General features: G+C 46.8%; 1 protein-coding gene across 1 annotated transcript in view; it reads right to left on the reverse strand.

Annotated features, from left to right (window-relative positions):
- The window catches only part of LOC8036209 (probable G-protein coupled receptor 158), a 229,250-nt gene that overhangs the window by 18,746 nt on the left and 189,695 nt on the right, over nt 1-20,809 (reverse strand). Inside the window, exon 6 of the mRNA XM_029991980.4 lies at nt 6,509-6,618. Within this exon, the coding sequence (XP_029847840.2) occupies nt 6,509-6,618 (110 nt within the window). The remainder of the gene's footprint in view (nt 1-6,508; nt 6,619-20,809) is intronic.

A 20,809-nucleotide genomic window follows, 5' to 3' on the forward strand; every position in this document is an offset into this window, starting at 1 on the left:
CCGTGACGTCTGGTTACGTGATATCAATTTTCCCGCCAAATTTAGCGGGGAAACTACTAAATTGGTAGGTAGGTCACGTGACGCAAATTTTTCCGCAAAATTTAGGGGCGAACCTGAATTTTTCTGTAGGTACCGTGACATCAAAATTAGAGAGTTTTAGAATAACGTGAAGACCCCTTGGCGTCAGCACTGCGTACGACGCACGCAAGCTGTCGACGCAACATTACGGAGCGCGTTGAATGCGTACTTTTAGTATAGCGGAAGGCAAACACATACGTAATAAGGCCTTAATACGTAAAGACTTGCAGCGCCATCTACATGTGCTCCTCCGCACTGCTTCAAACAATCCAAGGCGGGTATTCGGTTAAGCCATTCCAACACCGCGAATTTCCTCGTTTTGCTACGAAGTGCGTGAATCTCTTTCTAGTTGCCTGTTGTGAACGTGTTTTGGCTTCTTTTTTTTAGGACTGTGCGACCAGCAGTTCGATCTATGGTTCGCTCCAGAGTGTTGTGGAATCCTCACTAGCTTATATTGGCCTGGTCATTTGCTCGGAAAAAAGAAGCAATAGGTCGCGACTCGCGCCGCTCGCGTACCGACCGCACTGTAAACAACTTTTTGGGTTCGACGGCGCCGCCAAGGTTCTTGGCTATCGACACCCATCTTTGTGAGTGCTCGAAAGGGTTCGTCGCGTTGATTTCTTTGAGGAGGTTGGGTCGCCTGTCAATTCCGCCCGATCAGGCCGAGTTCCGCTCGCTCTGAGGAAGTCACACGGGGAAGGGCTACCACAGGGAAAAGGTTTAATCTGTACTTAAGTTCAGAGTCCGATGAAGGGTTAAGGCTGGGTTATGGCTGTCTAGTGGTCCGGGTCTTCTGTTGGAGGCCTTGCTCGGCACCGGCTCTTTCGTCTGTCTCCACCTCCGAACTCCGCGTGTCCTCGCCCGTCACGAGCCTCGCCCTTTTCCCTTATTCTTCTTTCTATTTCTTCCACAAGGTTGAGGTCATCTTTAATGATGAAGCGAACCCGTACAACGCGCGTAGCACTTCCACTGGTTTGCTTCGCCGCCGCCATTTTTCAAACTGGAGTAGTCTCGCGCTCTCCCGTGCGCGACGAGAGCAGCGAGAATGGCACCCAGGGGACTGCTAGTACGCTCGCAAAAATCGATAGCGAGCGTAGGTACGCATAGCTCGCTGCAGTGCGTACGTATGGCCCATGCGCAGTGTGGAGGACGCAGCGTTAACGCTAACGTAGGGGGCTTGCGTTTGCTGCTATACGTAATACTAGAGCTCTCTATTTCCCGCAAAATTTAGCGAGGAAACTGAACTTGTGCATAGGTCACGTGACGATAATTTCTCCGCTAAATTTATTGGGAAAATGACGCCACGTGACTTGGTGTCACGTATGAACAAATTCAGTTTCTCCGCTAGATTTAGCGGGAACATTGACGTTACGTGACCTCAACAGCAATTCAATTTCCCGCGAAATTTAGTGGAAAAATTGACCTCACGTGACCTCAACACCAATTCAGTTTTTCCGCTAAATTTAGTGCTGAAATAGGCGTCACATGACTTGGTATTACGTCACCTATGAACAAATTCAGTTTCTCCGCTAGATTTAGCAAGAAAATTGATGTCACGTGATCTCACAGCAATGCAATTCCCTGCTAAATTTAGCGGAGAAATTGACGTCACGTGACTTCAACACCAATTCAGTTTCCCCTCTAAATTTAGCGGGCAAAATAGCGTCCCATGACTTGGTGTCGCGTCACCTATGAACAAATTCAGTTTCACCGCTAGATTTAGGGCCGGTTGCACCAACCCCGCTTAACGCAAAACGGAGCTTAGCCGGGAACCTAAGCTAAGTTTCGGTTTCGTTCGGTTGCACCAAAATCGCTTATCGCTCAACCTAGCACTAAACTACGCTTAAATTAAGCGCTCAACATTGGGCGCTTTGCTTTTGGTTGTTTCTTAATCCTGGATTTAAAACATGGAGGCTGGTTTGTCGCGGTCGACGCGGTGGACGAAATTGGTTGTACAAAGTGTTTTAGACTACATCAGCGTGAAAGTTTCGACGGAATGACCTTCGATTGTGACAAGGATGCAAAATATTGTCGCGTGAAGTGTTTATCTACGCCTCTTTTCAAATCGGCCCTCCACTCTCAGGGCGTGTTAGCCCTAACCGAGATGCGTACGGAGCTGTGGGTCCGTGGGGCTCACGTCTGTCTTCCCGTTGGTTCTTCTGTCAACGAGCTTATTCGTATGTACTTACTAATTTTCGCATAACCGTAAAGTATTGTCATTTACCACCTTGTTTATTTACACTTGCAGCGCGTATCCTTCAATTTGATCAGCGCGTTGAATAGTGGCAGTACATGATCTCGGCGATCAGCTGATTGTGGACACCTCTGCCGTTCGCATTAGATTGCGGCGCTTTTAAGTAATAAAACAACGAAAATTCTATTTCTTTCGTTTTCTGAGTTTTGAGACTATCTTCAATGAATTTTCCTAATCTCGCGAGTAGAATCTTGGCTTCAGAAAACTGTAACTTTTTTGGTGATCGCGAATTTTTAGGAATATTTTGCTTTATATCTTTCATTCGTGGCGACGACAAATCGTAACGACTACTACGTTAGATTCGTTCATTGCTGCATCGGGGCAGGCTGGGGCAGGCGATGCGAAGAGACGACCGTTCTTATCGGCACGATGTGATGTACTAGTGGGAGTTTTTTGTTCTGAACTCGACAGTGTGAAACTTAAGTTCGTTTGAGGTTGCAGCGGATGTTCAACGACAGTACAGTGTAGTTCTGTCACCTTGCTGATAACAACGAGTACCGTCGATACAAGGTCTCGTGACCTGACCTTTCGACGACTTCTATTCGACGATTTCCGGGCATTTTCGCAGCTGCCGTGGCGAGTTCGTCACTGTTTTGAACTTCATCGGTCTCAGGCTTGACTTGATATTAGTAGTCATCTTACCTGCCTACTTATATCGATGCTGTTTTGTCTTCAGCGATGTAGCGAGTAGAGTGTCCTTATCGCGTTCGGTGAGATTCGGGGCCCCCGATGGCTCCTTCACCTCAAACTGTGAGCACGAAAACTACTACCACTGTCAAAATATCCCGTTATCAACCGATATTAAACACACAATCACAGATGTAAAGAGCATTCGTGTTTATTTGAAGCTTTGACTTCTGTTATTGAAAGTTAAACGAAAAAATGGTTGAATTTGGAGACCTTCAATTTGTTACTCACCGAAGAAATACAGCAAAAAGCAGACGCCGACGACAACTACTACAGCAGTTGTTTTTTTTTGACATCACGTGATTCCTCTCCGCCAATCGTATTCGTCCCTCTGAGCGTTCCCTAGTTCGCTCTGTTTGTCCCTAGATTCCCTACGCAAATCCAGCGTTTAGCTAGAGGCGCGTCTGTAAAGCCGGCTTAACGTTGGTGCAACCGGAATTTAAACCCGTGCTTACCTGAGCTCGGTTTAGGGCGCTAAGCCGGCTTAGGAAAGTGCCGCTTTGGGTTAAGGGAAGCGGCGTTGGTGCAACCGGCCCTTAGTGGTAAAATTGGCGTCATGGTACTTAACAGCAATTCAATTGCCTGCTAAATTTAGCGGAGAATTGAATTGTTGGTGAGGTCACGTGGGCATCAATTTTTCAGCAAAATTTAGCGGGGAAGCTGTGGGAGGAGGGGAGGGTACGAAGGAGCAGTATGGGAGGGTACGCAGGAGGACGATGGAAAGGTGCGAAGGAAGAGGAGGGAAAGGAATGGAGGAGGTGGAGGAGAGGAGGGGAGGAGATGGGAAGCAATAAAGGAGGGGAGAACGAGCAGCAGAAGAGTGAGGGAGGAGGACGGGAGGAGGAGAGAGTACGGAGAAGGAGGAGAGGGGGCACACCCTCTCCTCCTCAAGAGTTGTGCTCTAATTTTGCGTTACAGAGATTTGTAAATGTCTTTCATTTTTGTAACTTGCCGATGTTTTGTGGGACAGCGGCAACGATGAACCCGTGCCGTACGACGCGAGGAATTTCGTCTCCCCATCGTGTCTGCCACAGTGCTGGCATGGCTCACATATTCTACACTGCCGCTTTGCGCTCTGCCTTTGTTTTTGTACCAGTAACGCCTACATATGTTTGCGCCGATGGAACGAACTGAAATGCCATACCACACTCGCGGGTATGCAGTGCCAATTTCGTTGAAGGAATCCCTCCAAAGACGTTCCGTCCCCATCGTACGCGTCGATGATATTTCCGGACCAGTATGGCATGCAGTCCGTACTTCGTGAAGAAAGATTCCGACGGTACAAAAAGTTACAAATATGAATGCAAGGGAAGCTATAATGGAACTTGGAATCACTGGACAATCGACGTTTGAGTATAACAGTTGTGGTGTGCTTTCTTTTTTGAGCAGCCTTCTTTCGGACGTTGAAATCGCCTTTCTTCGCTAATGAGTTTGCCGGTAGGCAGTAGGTGACTGCAAAACAAAACGCCGGAATTGTTTTTGATCAGTATTGCGACATAACTAGTACATCTCAATAAAAAAAAAAAAAAATATATATATATATATATTTAAAATTCAAGTAAATCAGTTTCTTCTTCTGAACTTTAAACCAAATATATATATATATATATATATATTTATATATATATTATTTAAATTACTTTACCTAAAAAAGGTAATTTTTTTTCCACGTGTTTTGGAGCACGGGAAATGGATTCTTTAATCTACCCAATCACTGAAAACAGTATAAAAGAAAGATTCGAAGCAAATTTACCTACATCGTAAGGTGGAGATCAATTGGAAACTTATATTCTTAATATAAACCAGATCACACTAGAACAAAAAAAGTACTTGGTTTGTTTGGTTATTGAGAAAGCTTTATTTGCTGTAATACTTCAGCAAAACAAAATAAGAATATTAAGTTTTTTATGAAAATGCCCAGGAAACAGCGCGTTCCGGCCAGATTTTATTCTCAGCTTCGTGCACTTGGTGCCACTGTTGCTAATGCTTCCGTGGCCCGTTCAAAACAAAGTATTGAAAATCTATCAGCCGCACAAAAAAAAAAAAAAAAGAAAAAAAAAGGAAAAGAAAAGGATGTATATATTTTTAAAATCGAAAGAATAAAACAGGGAGGACAAGCACAGGACAACTACTTCCTTTTATTCTTTCGATTTTAATTATTCATGTTCAACTCGCTCGCTTTTACCAGTATATATTCACCGACGTAAAGGTATGGCCTTTGAACTTGAGCACACTTCGCGAATTGCTTAACGAAAGTGACCTTTCCTTTTGGTTTTAAAGTGCGCAAGGTGGTGGTATAATTTCATGAAAAAGCAGGGAAGCTTGTGTAAGACAAACACGTATACATACTGACCGATGTAAGATGAACTTTACATGTACAATTAGATCTGTACGTGCCTGTCTCTCCCAGTCACACCACTTGTTGGTCTATTTGCGTGTGCGGAACGCATTCAAGTTTTCGATTGTTTCCTTCGCATTATGATATGCTTGCATGAGATGACACGTAATTAACGAAAAAAAACAACAGCAACGGAAGATAGATACAAAGCTCACCTCTCCGATTATATCAAAAGGGCATCGTAATTTGCTCGTGTTCAGCGTGCTACACATTTTATTTGCCTGATGTTTTTGTTTTATTTAAAAAAAAAAGCTAAATTACTCGAGTAGCATCAAATTACAAACAAACAATCATAAACTTGTATTTATTGTATTAGGCTTGCGGGAATATTTTTTTTGTAAAAAACGTGTTGTGAAAAATGATCACAGTGAAATTGGTGTGGCTTAAATCACAATTTAAATCGTCTTGATTTTTTTTTTAATCCCCATTGAACTCAATGAATTTGTGGCAGATTAATTTCAGGATTCAAATGCCTCGTCGATTATGTGAAAAAGTGCGATGGTTGCAATTTCTATTATCCGGGAACGTTTCTCGTCGGAAGCCAGGGTGCAGCGTGATACATAGACGATGTAAATTTTATTTTCTGGGCATGTAAGAAGTGGATAACAGCTAGATGTATTTCTTAGATCTGCCCCAGCTCTCATGCAACGACAGCCTCAACATGTCGGCTGGAAAAGCCGAAGTACCACCCGTGCGCGTTTCTGTCGCCACAGCTTCGAACGCGAAAAGGCGCTGTATGTTGCTGAACGCGTCTCACTGTCGAACGCCAGCACCTCCGCTAGCAGCGCTACGCCCGTTTTTTAGAGCGCCCCCTATAGTTCCCGCACAGAGTGTATAGTCTCCATGATGTCATGGAGACACTGCTATGCACCTTATAGATCGACACTGACGGAGGGTCTGCTATGCACCTCTATAGATCGACACTGACGGAGGGTATGTACGTAGACTGACGTTAAAGAATATCAAACTTCTTGATGTCGTCAGCCTCAAACCTCTGGAAACTGCAGCAACGTTTCAGGGGATCACGAATTCTCGCAAAGTGAAATTCGTGTTTTCAGCACCATAAGTAACGAGAAAAAGAAAGGACTTACCTGTATATTTTCAATAACAGCGCGCCGTAGAGGACGATGAATCCTATCTCGCGAAACCAAGGTTCTATTAAACACGTCGTAGTTGTCGGTTCGAAATACCGTATTATGATCTGAAATACAAAAAGAGAAAGAACAATTTCATCGTCAACCGCACTGCAGACACTTATATAAACTGTATTGGTTTCTAGGGCCATTCTCTTCCCGGTTATTAGCATACTGTTTACGACTTTGAGTATGCCCAAATATTACAGAAATGAACACGTATACCCTCCGTAGTATTTACACAATTCGGATTTAGTAGTCACTTGGAGAAAATGACAATTAAAACTAATTATTCATTTTAACTTTAAATAATACATATCATTATCGTATTGCTTACCATAGATTTGACCCTATTAAGACATAATAAAGTATTTTAATGGGGCACACAAGGAAGCGAGCTTTTTTGTACAATTTAAACACTCAAAATGTGTTCGTGGTATGGTTGAGTAGGCATTGACGACGGCTTGATAGAGGCCAAGATTTCACAGAAATATGAAAACGCTACTTTGGCCAAGTGGATTGATTTATTGATTGAAAATATGTTTTAATCCTCACCAAGCAGAGACAACAGCACTGTGCGTTCAAACATAGCCTCCTCTCCACAATAAACCTGAGACGAAGGAAAAATAAAAAAACGGACTTTGTTGTACTGTCCGTTTTTTTATTTTTCCTTCGTCTCAGGTTTATTATGGATACCATTCACCAGCTCGCCTGTGTTTTTTACCTTTCTTCACAACATAGCCTCCTCTATACGGAGCAAGCCTGGCGCGTCGCGAAAAAAGACGGCCGCCGAAAATGGGAAAGGAGGGGCGGGGAAACGGGAGCGGAGGGAAGATTAAGGCCCCTGGGGAAGATTACAGAGCCGTATATGGGGAGAGTTTGGTCAGTCTATGATCTCACCGCCGTATCGCGCTACTCCCAAGTGAGCCAATCAGCCCGCGGCGTAGAGCGAGAGGCATGAGCGCATGCGCGTGAACTCCCGGCTGCTCCCACCTGAGTGGGGAGGGCCGCCATCTTCGATCATTCTCCCGGCGGAATGCGTGGGACCGGCAACTAAATCTCGATTATTGCCTTTTATATCGCTGGCTCTGGCAAGAAAATGACATTCTGTTATTCCTCGGTGGGTTAAAAAGCTAATAAATTAAGATTTTTCGGCGTATGGCCACAAACTTTTATTCAGGCGAGAAAGTCGGCCCGTAGCAGACGACGCGTAGCCTCATCAGTGCTCTTCTCCGACCAGTCTCCTACAGCGTTGCTAAAAAATGGCGGTCGTCTGCTCTCTGCTCCCTTCTTTCTCTCTCGCTCCTTCGGCGCTCTCCTCCCTTTTATTTACTTTTCTCCTCTCCGGCGCCTTCGTCGCCACACCCACTGACCAAACTCTCCCAATATACGGCTCTGGGGAAGATTGCCTCGTAGCGCCACACAAGAGCAAGTGGCCAAACGCAGAAACATTTTTTTTCCTCTCTTCTTTTCGGTATCGTGGGGAGGAGAAACTGAACGTCAACCCGTTCCCGTTTCTCCCTGCGCCCGCATCTCCGCAACGGTCCTTGAACGCGAAACCGACGATCGCGCCGTCGGTTTCGTTTAGTCAAAACTGCATGGTTCTTCCGCGGCACGATACGATGGATCGACGACGACGCACTCCGGTGGCGCGCCGACAACTCCGCTGACGCCACCGGCCATGGCGCATTGTTGCCAGAGCCCTTTCGAATCGCCGCGGCCGTTTCTCCCGGAGTACGAAAACGACGGTGACGAAAACACGAAAAAAAAAAACCTGGTTCGGGGAGCGGCCGCTCATGACCCAAGCGCTCGCACACTATCTTTGCCCTTTCTGCTCTGCGCTACCATATTGGTCACCGTTCGGCGCGCTCCTCCTCTCGTTTTTCCTGCGGCCGCGCGCCCTATAGCTCCGTCGTCGATGTGCCAGGCTTTCTCCGCATAGGGGAGGCTATGGTTCAGACATCACCCAGACAGATATTGTCATTTTCTATTATAAAGTTTTAAAGGCAGTAATTGACCAAGCACGTACTTATCACCAATTTCCGCGAAACTCTGAGAATAGCCCGTGTCCCGGATTGTACAAGTTACAAATCAACAGTAATGTCAACAACAAAACGGCGAAGTACATTTTTGAAGCCTGCAACGATGTTGGGAACCTACGAGTGAAAAGTGCCTAGCAACTTTCGCGGTTCGACTTTGTAATTAAAAAATAAAAGCCGTTTATAACAACTCCCTGTAACGTCGGAGCTCTTGAGGAGGAGGAGGGAAGGGTACTGAGGGGTAGGTATACCCCTCCTCCCTCCTCCTCACGTCCTCATCCTGTCTGCGACTCCTCCTTCCGAGCGGCGTCGCCGTCACCTCACGAGGGTCACGTGACCTCACGGGGATCATATGACGTCACTGGGGTCACGTGACCTCACGGGGGTCACGTGACGATGACGATGCGAATGCCGGTGACGTCATCAGTGACGATAACGATGACGATGCGGATACCGATGACGTCATCAGTGACGGCACTGAGGACGTCATCAGTGACGATAACGATGACGATGCGGATACCGATGACGTCATCAGTGACGATGAGAATGCGAATGCCGATGACGTCAACAGTGACGATGACAATGCGGATGCCGATGACGTCATCAGTGACGTCACGCGACCTATAATGCACCGCGCGGTTACGCCGACGGTGACGCCGACGCCGCTCAAGCCGGAAACGGGCGCCTAAGAGCTGCGCTCTAAAACAAATATGTATATATATATATATATTTTTATATTTTTTATTACCTGAGGCAGAATTTAACCGAGTTATGGTAAAGACGCGGCCTATCTGGTTTGAAGCAGGCATCGCGAAATATATTATTGGCTGGTGTTTTCCTTGTACCCTTTCCATTCCTTTGCTTTTCTTTCTCGCTGTCTCGCTTTTTCTTTCAAATTTGGTAACACAGAGCAACCCCACGAGCGCGAAAAAAACAAACAAAAAACACGGTCGTCAACGCCACTGCAGATTCACCTCTCCAGGGAGTCGGCACAAGGAGCAGCCATCCGGCAGCCAGGGCGCACCTGACATTTCCTGGCGAGAGAAGCGCACTCGAACTCATGCGCGAGGCAACAGCCACGGACGACACGCGGCAGCGCCGGCGCCACTTGTCATCGCAAACTCAATTTGCGCAGAGCGTGCTTCGAAATTAGTTGTCGACTCTCCGAAGCGCGCAGTAGGCCGAGCCGTCCTCCTTCTCTCGGCTTCCAGGATCCCTCCCCCGCCGATGCCTCCCGCCATGCGCCCGCACAAGGCGACGGCTGAGCTGCGCTGGAGGGGTGAATAGCGGGTGGGGGGAACGCTCGATTGGAAATTCTTCCCGTTACTGCCTTGATTAAACCGAGCGTCTGTCGCAGCGTGAAAGCAGCCGGTGAAGTGGCGCTCGCGTGTCAAACAGCCTCCACGCCTTTCCCGAACGCGCGCGCTTCGTATGCGTCGTTGTTGATATGCAGCGCACGCGTCTCGCGTCGGAGACCCGAAAATGGGATGGTGAGGAACAGTGGTAGATTTGTATTAGCGCCGAGCCGACATGTTTCGGTGGCGCCTTCTTATGGTTCCTATCTGTGACATATCGCGACCAGGATTTGCCACGCCGTGACGTTACGAGTTGTAATCCTGCAGCTACTTATAATCGATTGCGAAGGACAAGTTCGACGAAGTGTGTAAAACACACGGTGGAATCTTGGAGTTTCCGCTCTCTAAACGTCTGACTTCCCGTATATTTCCGTCGATGAAAGCAAGATTAATCCCAATAAAGACGTCATAGAGAGTGTTTGTCCAATCACGGAAGGCTGACAACAGCGACGCGTTTGGCCACGCACGCCGTCAATGGGGACTATTGAAAGGCCGTTACAGCTGCTTTTACCAGACTCGTTTCACAACGTCACGGCTGTGGACATTGGCGGACGGTAAGTTGTCTTACACACAGTTAACGATAATGATGACACCTGAACATCCTTCTACTAAGAGGCTGAGAAACTGAGGGAGAAGAGGAGACGAGAGCGTGCGGACATTTCAGAACGCAGAACTCCGATCTGAATGATTAGGGACAGACCTGAAACTAGCTGCCCTTGTCTCCACTGCACTTGTCGAACGCGTTCGAATCGGAGAGTCAAATGCCGGAAGCCGGCGTTCCGCGCTCTAACGCGTTCGACGAGTGCAGTGTAGACAAACGCAGCTAGCTTTAGGTCGACCCTCTAATCATTCTGACCAGAGCCCAGCGTTCTGACGGTGTCGCACGCTCTCTCCTCCTCTCCCTCAGTTTCTCAGCGCATAGGCCTTCTGCGTTGCCCAGGAGGCGCTGCGAAGAGGAAGTCGTTAGGACTTGTTTTGGGTACGTAGTACAAGCTTGAGCGTCTCAATCTGTCACACGTGTGTTTAGAAGCGCGCCTGATCTGGAACGCGAGATTACGAGCAAAGTACAAAAAAAAAAACAAAATTCGAACGCCATCGAAGCACGGGTTAAAGCTAAGATCAATTTTTTGCGAAGAGGTTACCGCTCATTCACACTGGAAGCGGATCCGCGTTCGCAAAGCAGTTGCGAACGCGGTTGTATAAAGATCCAGTACAATTGCACGCGCACTTGATGTCATCGAGTGCGCGTGCAATTTCACTGGATCTTTATACAACCGCGTTCGCAACCGCTTTGCGAACGCGGATCCGCTTCCAGTGTGAATGAGCGGTTAGTGTGAATAAGCGGTAAACAGCGTGAGCCAAGAGACTTAATCTGGCACTGTCGATTGTCTTGCGGCGTGGAATCTAGTCGACTCGGACGTCGAAAGGTGCTTTTCCGTTCTGCAGCACTACACAGAAAGATAAAAACTCAGCGAAAGTGCCATAAGTGGTGCACGAGGCCCTGTCAGGTGAGCATGTACTACCCAAAATGAGGTTAGTTCAGAGCTTCAGTGCAGGAGGCCACTAGTCTCTGGCCGGTCGCTGGAAAACAACCGGGAGAGAGGAGGAAACGAGAGCGCGCGGGAACGCCAAAAACGCCGAGTACTCACTGGAATCATCAAAAAAGGCAAAGCTAGCTGCCTTGGTCTTCACTGCTCTCGGCGAACGAAATCGAACGCAAACGCCAAACACCGGGCTACAACCGGACGCTGGCGTTCCGCGTTCTAACGCCTAACGACTGCAGTGGAGACAACATTACTAAAACCCTCGGTTGGGAAACTGGGCGTTGAAACCTGGGCCGCTGGCGTCTCCCGAGATCGAGCTAAATACGACAACAGCGCCACTCTGTATCATTTGTCTACTGTGGTGACCTTTTAGAAAGCATGTTTTTGCGTAAAAACCAATAAAAAAATATCTTTTTGTAGTAACTTTTACTGGAGTTTCGTACAAAATGAAGGGCGCGTGATGTTTTCTAAAATATTTAGTTTGCAAGGTTTTGCAGCACAATTCATATTGTTTTTATACAACAACCATGCCTCAGCGGTGATTTCAGGTAGGCGCATTTTAACTTCGATAGTGATTCGCGGCGCGTCCTTTTGGGAGACGGAGGTTTTACCACTGAAACCCCTTCCACCATACCTGTTTCGGCGCCAAAATCGCCTATGAAACCAAAATAGAAGTTACGGGCAGTTCCCCGAGTGGCCGCTGTGGGAGAAATGGCGGCGTTGTGATCGCCATTAGCTCGGTTCTCGAGTACGGATCAGTGCCACCTTTTCAGAGCAGTCTCTATAGCAGTTTCCCAACTGAGTGGTTCTACCATACATGGGTAAATTACTTCCAAAATGTAATTTAATTACAATTACAATCACTTTGTTTCAAAAGTAGTTTAACTACAATTACAATTACCACTACGTAAAAAGCAATTAATTGGAATTACACATTACTTTTAAAAAGTAATGCAATTACTTTACAATTACTTCTTTCTGAGAGCGACCAGACTTGGGCCCTATAACTTTAAACTACTTTAAACGAGTTGTATAAAGTGCAACGTATTCATTTGTTAATTCTTTTTTACCAATGTTTAAGGAGGCTGAAGCACCGCTACATAAATGCCCCGTATTGAACTATCCTTTTATGAATTTCGTTAAATTCATAATAGAACTTGACAGTTTGGGGCAATGAAGTACTCCGTTCTTAAATTTTTAATAAATAATAATAAATTACTTCATATGCTGGAAGACGCTGAGATAACTGAATAAAAAGAATTAGTTGACAGACTTTTTTTTGTTAGCCAGGCAAATAAAAATGCGACAATTAGTCATATATTAATATTTTACGAGTGTTTATATGGAACTAAAATCCACACGCGCTAATACGACCGCATTCACATACAAACATCATGGTATTATAAATTATTTACATTTAGTTGAATGTATAATGGATCAAAAATTTATAAGAACCAAATCGGGGCCCCCGAATCATTATTGGTGACAATATTCACAGGCGCGAGGTCAGTCTCCAAAGTGCGTATGCTAATAATATCCGAAGTAAAACCAACATGAAATAAACTTGAAAGAAAAAATAGAAATATACAAATATTCGACAATACTTGAAGAGGGACATAAAAAACTGACCAAGAGGATATAAAAATAACTTCACAGACAATTTCAAATCCCAAACTCAGCTGAAACCTGAAGTTGAATGTTTTCTCTTTCAATATTAGACACATAGGTCGGCATTTCCGAACCCACTCACTCACCATCACATCACTAATTACAGCAACATCCAAAAGTCACAGCCCTTCACATCCCAAAGTACATCGACGTCCAAAAGTCACAGCTTTTCACATCACAGAGTACACCGACGTCTAAAAGTCACGGCCTTTCACATCACAAAGTGCACCGACGTCCAAACATCACAGCCCTTCACATCACAGAGTACATCGATGTCTAATATTCACGGCCCTTCACATCACAAAGTACACCGACGTCCGAAAGTCACGGCCATTCACATCACGGAGTTCAACCGGACAACAAACTCATCCCCATCACGTCACCACAATCTCTGAACTCACAAAGTCATTCACCGTCACTTCACGAATCCGTCAAGTTCACGAAGTACTTCACCGTCCCATCACGAATCCTATAGAGTTCATGAAGCATTCCCCATCTCATCACCGCCAACTCTGAATTCACGAAGTCGCTCACCGTCCCATCACGAGCTCATCGAGTTCAGCAAGTCGTTCCCCTCACGTCCGTGAACTGATCCCGTTCATGAAGTCGTTCGACCGGTTCGACTTCACGGCCCTTCACCGAGTCACAGTCATTCACCGAGTCACAGCCATTCACCGAGTCACCGAGTCACCGAGGTCACGGAAAGCGGCGTCGGCCCCTGCAGCCGCGGCCACCGCCACTGCCTCCGGCTCTCAGCCATCCTCGAAGTTCTTTCGCAGCGGCGCTGACGGCTCCAGATGTGTGTGTCAGTGGGTGTGTGTGTGTGTGTGGGGGGGGGGGGGGGGGGGGGGGTATTGGGCTGGGCCGGGCGACGCACCCTGCACTTGTCATTTTCTTTGTTTAGCTTGTTCCCTCTGGTTTTAGTTTTGTTGTCCCGTTTCTTTTATTTTCGTTTTGTTTCGCGCTTTCTTCATCGAGCGCGCATGCTGTGGAGAGCGAGCGGCTTCTTGACTTCCCTGCTCCGAACTTGTGAGATAAGGTGCTTGTTTCCGGGAGAGTTATTAGCCCCACGGAGGCCCAGAACCAAAATGGCTGCTGGTTTGTGGGCGAGCGGTATTACGAAGGGTGGCATCACTCTAGCAAAGCGCACATGAAGGCTCCCTAGACTTCGCCTGGTTGTCGGCGTTGTGATTGTGGAGGGGACCCCACCTGAAAACCTTCTGGCCTGTCCTTTTTTTTTACCTTTTGTTGCGGACGGTTTTTTCTACGAAAAAAAGAAAGAAGGCGCTTATATTTTTGCCAACGACCGCTCGCCGAGGGGGCAAAAAGGAGAGAGAGACACGAACCTGCGTGCACGATTTTTGTGAAACATCTCACAAACATTAATACGAGTCCATATTATATGAACGAAGACGTTTTAGCGCATTAGAGTTTAGCGAATAGAGATCACATACGCGAGTCACCGTTTAGGCATTTGTAGGGGCGGCAAACTGGGCATCCAAACAGACCGCGCCAGGCGGTCTGTTCAGAATGATAGCAAGGGGTGCTTCGGTATAGTTTGGGGGAAATAATATGAACTGAAGTTCGAGCGTCCATCGCCAAAGGTTCGGCAAGCTCGAAAACAGGACAGCGGCGGCCTTCATTTTATCTATTCGGTCAAATGAACACTGCCATTCGCTAAAGTGGCATTCGATGAAACGCCGTGGGCCAGGTTTCGCTCGCTAAACCGTCGTTCGATCAGTACAAAATTGTTCTGTGTATTTTATCTTAATAATTATGATCCACGGCAACCAGCCTATCGTTGCCTACCTCACTTTACGTCGTAAAATAGCGCGTTGATGTCACTTTCATAAGAGATACCATAATAACGCAGTACTTCACAGCCGACCGCTGAATCACCCGTCTAATATTTTGTCACGGATTTCATCATATATGTATATATATGAAGTAGACATTCCAAAACAAGAGTCATCCATTCCCAAAAATTTCAGTGGACTGGAACTACCTTCCCACATCTGTTGCCACAATTGCCACTTACTATATGTTTAAAAATTGCCGTAAATAATCTATACAGCTCAGACTGAGCTCCAAAGTGTACAGCTTTGTTCTGTTCTCTTCTAACTCCCGCTCACCTCTGTAATGCTGATGGCCCTGAGGGTATGTCAGTTAAACAAATAAATAAAAAAAGTAAGTGCCTCGCCTGAAAAACCTCTTAAAGAGGTCGCCTCTTTAAGAGGTTTGCAGCTTGCCGAAGCAATGAAATCTGTGTTTTATTCGAACCCATTGGTCAGAGTACACCTCATCATTAATTAAACCACTCATTGGATCATTCAACTCAAAGCAATATGTTTACTTCTGAGCGTGTTCGTGTCGCTCAACCTACTTTGAGCGAAATGCAGTCGAGATAACTAATGATGGCGCTCGACTCCACTTTTCTCTAAAGCCCCTTGATGTGTTTACGTGTCTTGCAAGTAGCGTCAAATGCGCGAGCGCACGAAGCCCATGTCTCGAGCGGCCCCTGGAAGCAAATGGCGGTGCAGAACTGAAATGAGCGGCCTTTGGAAGCGAATGGCGGCGGAGCACGCGCTCGCGGCACGTATCTCGCGCGTTTTCACAACAATGGTTGGCGGTACTTGTAAAAACGGCCTTTATCAAGGGGCTTTACTTTTCTCAGCTTTAAACCGAGGCGAGGCGCGCGACTCACGCGCGCCTCGCGCTCGTTGTTTTACGCCGGGGTTTGGCTGCGCATAGACTCGTATTAGATGTAGCGTACTGTGTTTTCGGAGTTCATGTTTGAATAGAATCGGAGCGTGTTTTTAGGAGTTTATTTTGTAGCGTAGTCTACACTGGCCGAGGCTGAGCAGTTTCGCGTGGCTTCTGGCGAGCCGTGCTGCGTATGCGCAAGGAGCAGTGACGTCACACGTGTCAGCACCGACTGGCCTACCTTCAAACTTTACCACAGTTCGACTAAACATCTGTTGGACAAAGAGTCAATCATTTGCTTAAGTCCGACGGGGCGGTGTTCGCGAATATGATAGACTCGGAAACTTGATGGGACGCAAGTTCTTGAAGCGGGAATCTCTACGAAGCGTTTTATTAAAGGACAGGGTCTTCTAGTTTCACCCCTTGACACTGCTTTCAGTCAGGATGGCACGCGCTGTGCGATTGATTGGGAGCTAGTGCGCCACTTTCCGCGAGAACACCAGTAATGCAGGCGGCTGCTACCAACGGAGAAAACTGCGAATGACAAGGTCTAAAGTATCTAGACTTAAAGGGGCGGTGCAACGATATTCAATTGGAATGTTTTTCACTTTACACGAGCTTACTGGCACTAGTGGTTCTCAAGGATACTCACACGCAACACCACTGGCCAAGAAACTCCTTTGTTGCGCTGTAATTTCAAGGAAAAAACCGAGCGTTTTCATTCAATCTCTCCTTCGCAAAACCTGGTAACGTAGCTGGGCGGTAGCAGTACCGTGACGATATGTGAATGCGGCTCATAGATTGGACCCGAGCATGGCGTGGACACTCGATTTGGGCTCGTGATAATCGATAGCTCGAGAAGCATTCGGGTATGTCCTGTGTCCAAGCACTGCAATGACGAAAACAGCCGAACCATAACAATGTCTGTGGAACGCAGCGCGTGTCCTGTGCTTTGCCAACCCCAGCGCGTGGCTATGATCAACACTGGCGGCATATAATCGGCTCCAGATCACGTGGCCGCTTGTTCTGGCTGCGAGTTGAGGGGTGAACTTTGCTCGTTTTTTTTTATTTTTTTCTACCACTTCGATTGTGTGTGGTGAAAAACGAACGGGTAATTTACAGGTCATTATCGTCAGGGATCCGTCCTAAGCGGTATTTGCGCAAAATACAAAAATCGTTGCATTGCCCCTTTAAAAATGAATTTCCTAACGTTATACTCACATGACGTGACGTGAGCATGTAAAACGTGGTGCTCAATGGCACCTCATTTCACATCATTTTTCCACTATATTTTATACACCAACTCATGTTTACAAACAAACTGGAGCGCTCCTAGCCGACGCCACCGGCGCCGCGCATGAGCGATGGGGTGTGGGCAAGAAGCTCGCCGCGTCGCCGATAAACAAACCATTGAATTGCGTTGTTGTCGGCAGTGGTGTGAGTCCAACGCAGGTTTCTGCGTTGGAATTGTTGATTCTACGTCTTCCTGGGCAATGCCTGACTACTTGAGCAGCCTCAGCGAAATTACTGAGGCTCGCTATACCACAAAACTTCGCGTGAATAATGTGACATGCGGCGATTCATTCCGCGTGGACGCCGCAGAGGGTACGCTGAAGCCTGATTCGCATGATGAAATTTCGGTCGCAATTTTCAGTCATGACGTCGCTCGGGTTACAACAGCGTGAACCGTAGCTGAGATGTTCAACATCGATACTGAAAATCGCAAGCAGAATCGGACCAAGTGAATGAGGCATAACAAGTCGTTGATGGTCACTGGTAACAGCGATCAACATCTCCTTGTATCCACTGTTTACATCGAGCCTGCTTACCAATTTTCAAACTTAAGTATTTTGAGGCCTGCACTCACTTCTTATCGCAAGTACCGGGCCAACATTTGGTCCACGGGCCGGTGTCGTCTAAAAGAGCAGACGACGAGCAGAAGCGTTTTAAAGAGCAGACGACAGTTCGAGCGATCAGGCGGCCGTTCGATCTTGAAGACGCACTGAACGTCCGCATGCAGGCGGTCCCAACAACTTGGCGGTATTCCCGCTTTCATGACGGAACAAAACAAATAAATCTGATGACAACAAGTATCCGTGAATTTAACCCAAACTGCTTCCCGCCCAAGCAATCGTGGTCCGACGGCGACTGGTTTTCCATTTTCACGGCACATATCCACGTTCTCGGACGAACCGAGCACATGAAAACTGATCTTCAAACCTTTCTCGACCCTTTTGGTGCAGCCTCAGTCGCGGCGTTTTGACGAGAAGGCAAGTTTTTGTCAGGTTTTTTTTTTTAATACAACCCTAGAATACACGTCTCACATAGGGACTTCCGCCTTCAGCCCCAGACCGGAAGTGCGCCCGACGCGTGACCATCGCGCCGTGACGTAACAGAGATGAGTTCGTTGGTTCGTGTATAGCCAGAACATAATTTCGGCGACATATTCGCCTATACATGAACTCATCTCTGTTACGTCACGGCGCGGTGGTGGCGCTTCGGGCGTAACAGAGATGCTCCTCAATACAAAAACCAAAAGGCTCTTTAAAACCAAAACCGACAGACTCCACACGTAACCCGTAACAAAGAAGAACAGGTCATAACGAGTCGACAAAGGACTTAAAAGGAAAAACCCGAACAGCGAACTATTCCCTACACCTGGCAAGGTCAAACTTTGTACCTACAGGTTGCCTCAAGCTTGAAACACAAAAGCTTACCCCAAGCTTGAAACACAAAAGCACTAATCACAAACGAGCGTGTTGGGGACGAATTAAGTAAGTGCTTATACTTCCTTTACACGTCTAAGAAACTAGGGAGTTTTGTGTGTTGTTCCAATAATTCCTATAAGAATACCCGATACTCCTCTGTCGTCTTTGTGCATGCATAGTATCGTTATTGGGTATCGTTACCGAGCACAAAAACCGTCTACAAGAACTCCCTGCCGTTTATCGTTTTTCTAGTGAAATTAAAGACGACGTTAGCAAGGAGAAGCAAGCTAACTAACCTCGAAGGGAAGGGAAACAGAGGTCGTCTTCGCTCCCTCAGCTCCCCTTGATAACCGGTGATTTCTTCAAGCAGACAGAGCCAGTGAGGACGCCTTCAGCGAACATCAAACATAGTCTTTGAGATGAATAGAGGCAGGTTCTTAATTTTGTTTTTGTTACAAAAGAAGGGTCATTTTGAAACAAGGTCTGGTGGGAAATGCAAGATGGGAGGACGGGTAAACAGCTCGTCCACACTTCTAGACGGGGAACACAGCCTGTCAGAAAAACTGGACATCGCCGGCTCATCTGACAAAAAGGTGCAATGCCAGGCTCTAAAGAGCGTGGGAAAGTAAAAGCTCTTTGAGTGAACCGACGATACGTGCCCCAGAACAGCACAGCGACGTGCATGAAAAAAGTTTAAAGGAACGCGGCAAGCCCGGTTCAATAGTTTTCCATGTTTTAAAAATAAGAGGCTTATTCAGCTCTTTGCGCACCTCGTGAGTTTGTTTACCCCTCAGACGCTCTGACGTACCGCTATTTACACCTCGTTTTGACCAATGACGGCGCGCGCTTTTCTGTCTCGTCTTCGCGCGTTCTGTGCGCGCCCTTTATGTTTCCCGCTGATTGTTGTGATATTCTTCGTATTTACTTCTTTTCAATGGGTCACGATAACGTTCGCAAGCGCGGAAGACACGTGTTGGTATCCCTACTTGCACGTCGTATAAACACTTACTTCGAATTTGACTTCGACCTCGACCGCGCACCTTGTTTTTCATTGGTAGCCTGCTTGCAACAGAAGGATGACGGTGATGACAACGCAATCACGGTTTGCTTGTGGTCCTGTGTGATGGGCTCTCACTTCCGATCGAAGTGAGAGCCATTCGTATCGCTCCGACGCTGTTAAAAAAACTCAGCAGACCTTTGAATGAGTCACTTGCTCAGAAATAACGAGGAGACAAATGTCTAAGCGCTTATGTAAGAGTGGTCTCGATTTCAAATGAAAAGCACTTTAGCAAAATGTGGCCGATATGGTTCGTATGCAAAACTAGCTAGCATACAAAAATAGATAAATTCAGAAATGGGGACGGACTATCTGTCTCCCCCCTTGGAAAAGATTTATGTCATTTTATCAAGAATCTTTGAACACTCGTACTCCGCCTTCGCGCCCGAAGCGCTGTTCACGGAGTAAGGCTAGGCTGCTTAGTGGATTGAGTTTCGCCACGTGTTCGTCGCATATTTTCTGATGGGGTCCGGCATTTACAGACAAGTATCGTGCCAGTAACTGACTTTTGCTCAAATAAACAGAAACTAAAACCTCTTTAGTCAATATTCACGTTCAACGGAGATCGAAGAACTCTGTTCGTATTCCTAGAATTCAAGAACTCAGGCATATGCACGACTGTGATGAAACCTATTATCGGCAACAGCAAGCGAAGCCCCCCACCTAAACGCCTGAGAGCACGTAAAATTCTCTCTGCCTGTTATTGCAACGGACACGACCGCGCGCTTGTTAGGAAACGTGGGCGACAAACCGTGATGCCAATCGGCTGCTTCCTCACATTTTTAAAATTATCATAATTCTCTGGCATATGGATAAAGCCCGTAAACTTCCGTGATTTTTCTAGAATAGAGTCAAGCCTTCCCGAGATCTTAGATGCTAAATAGCGTTTGAAAAAATCCGGAAGCGGCCGAAACAGATCAAATCCGGCGCACGCTTTTTCGTGTGGACGGATAAAAACGAGCGTATGCCGCATATTACCAGCATCAGAATATCTGTAAGCATTATTAAGCAAGAGCGAGAAAACAAACATTGTATACTCGGTTAGGGTCACACCAGTACTCGCGTAAAAGCTCCGGGAAGACGGTTTTATTTGTGTTTCCTTGAGGGGTGCGCGCACGAACGCGCTTACAAAAGACAAAAACATGGGCGCACGGACGCACGCAGATGCAATCAACGCGAAGAGAA

This window comes from Ixodes scapularis, unplaced genomic scaffold (assembly GCF_016920785.2).
Source record: "Ixodes scapularis isolate PalLabHiFi unplaced genomic scaffold, ASM1692078v2 PGA_scaffold0__279_contigs__length_252992795, whole genome shotgun sequence".
NCBI lineage: Eukaryota > Metazoa > Arthropoda > Arachnida > Ixodida > Ixodidae > Ixodes > Ixodes scapularis.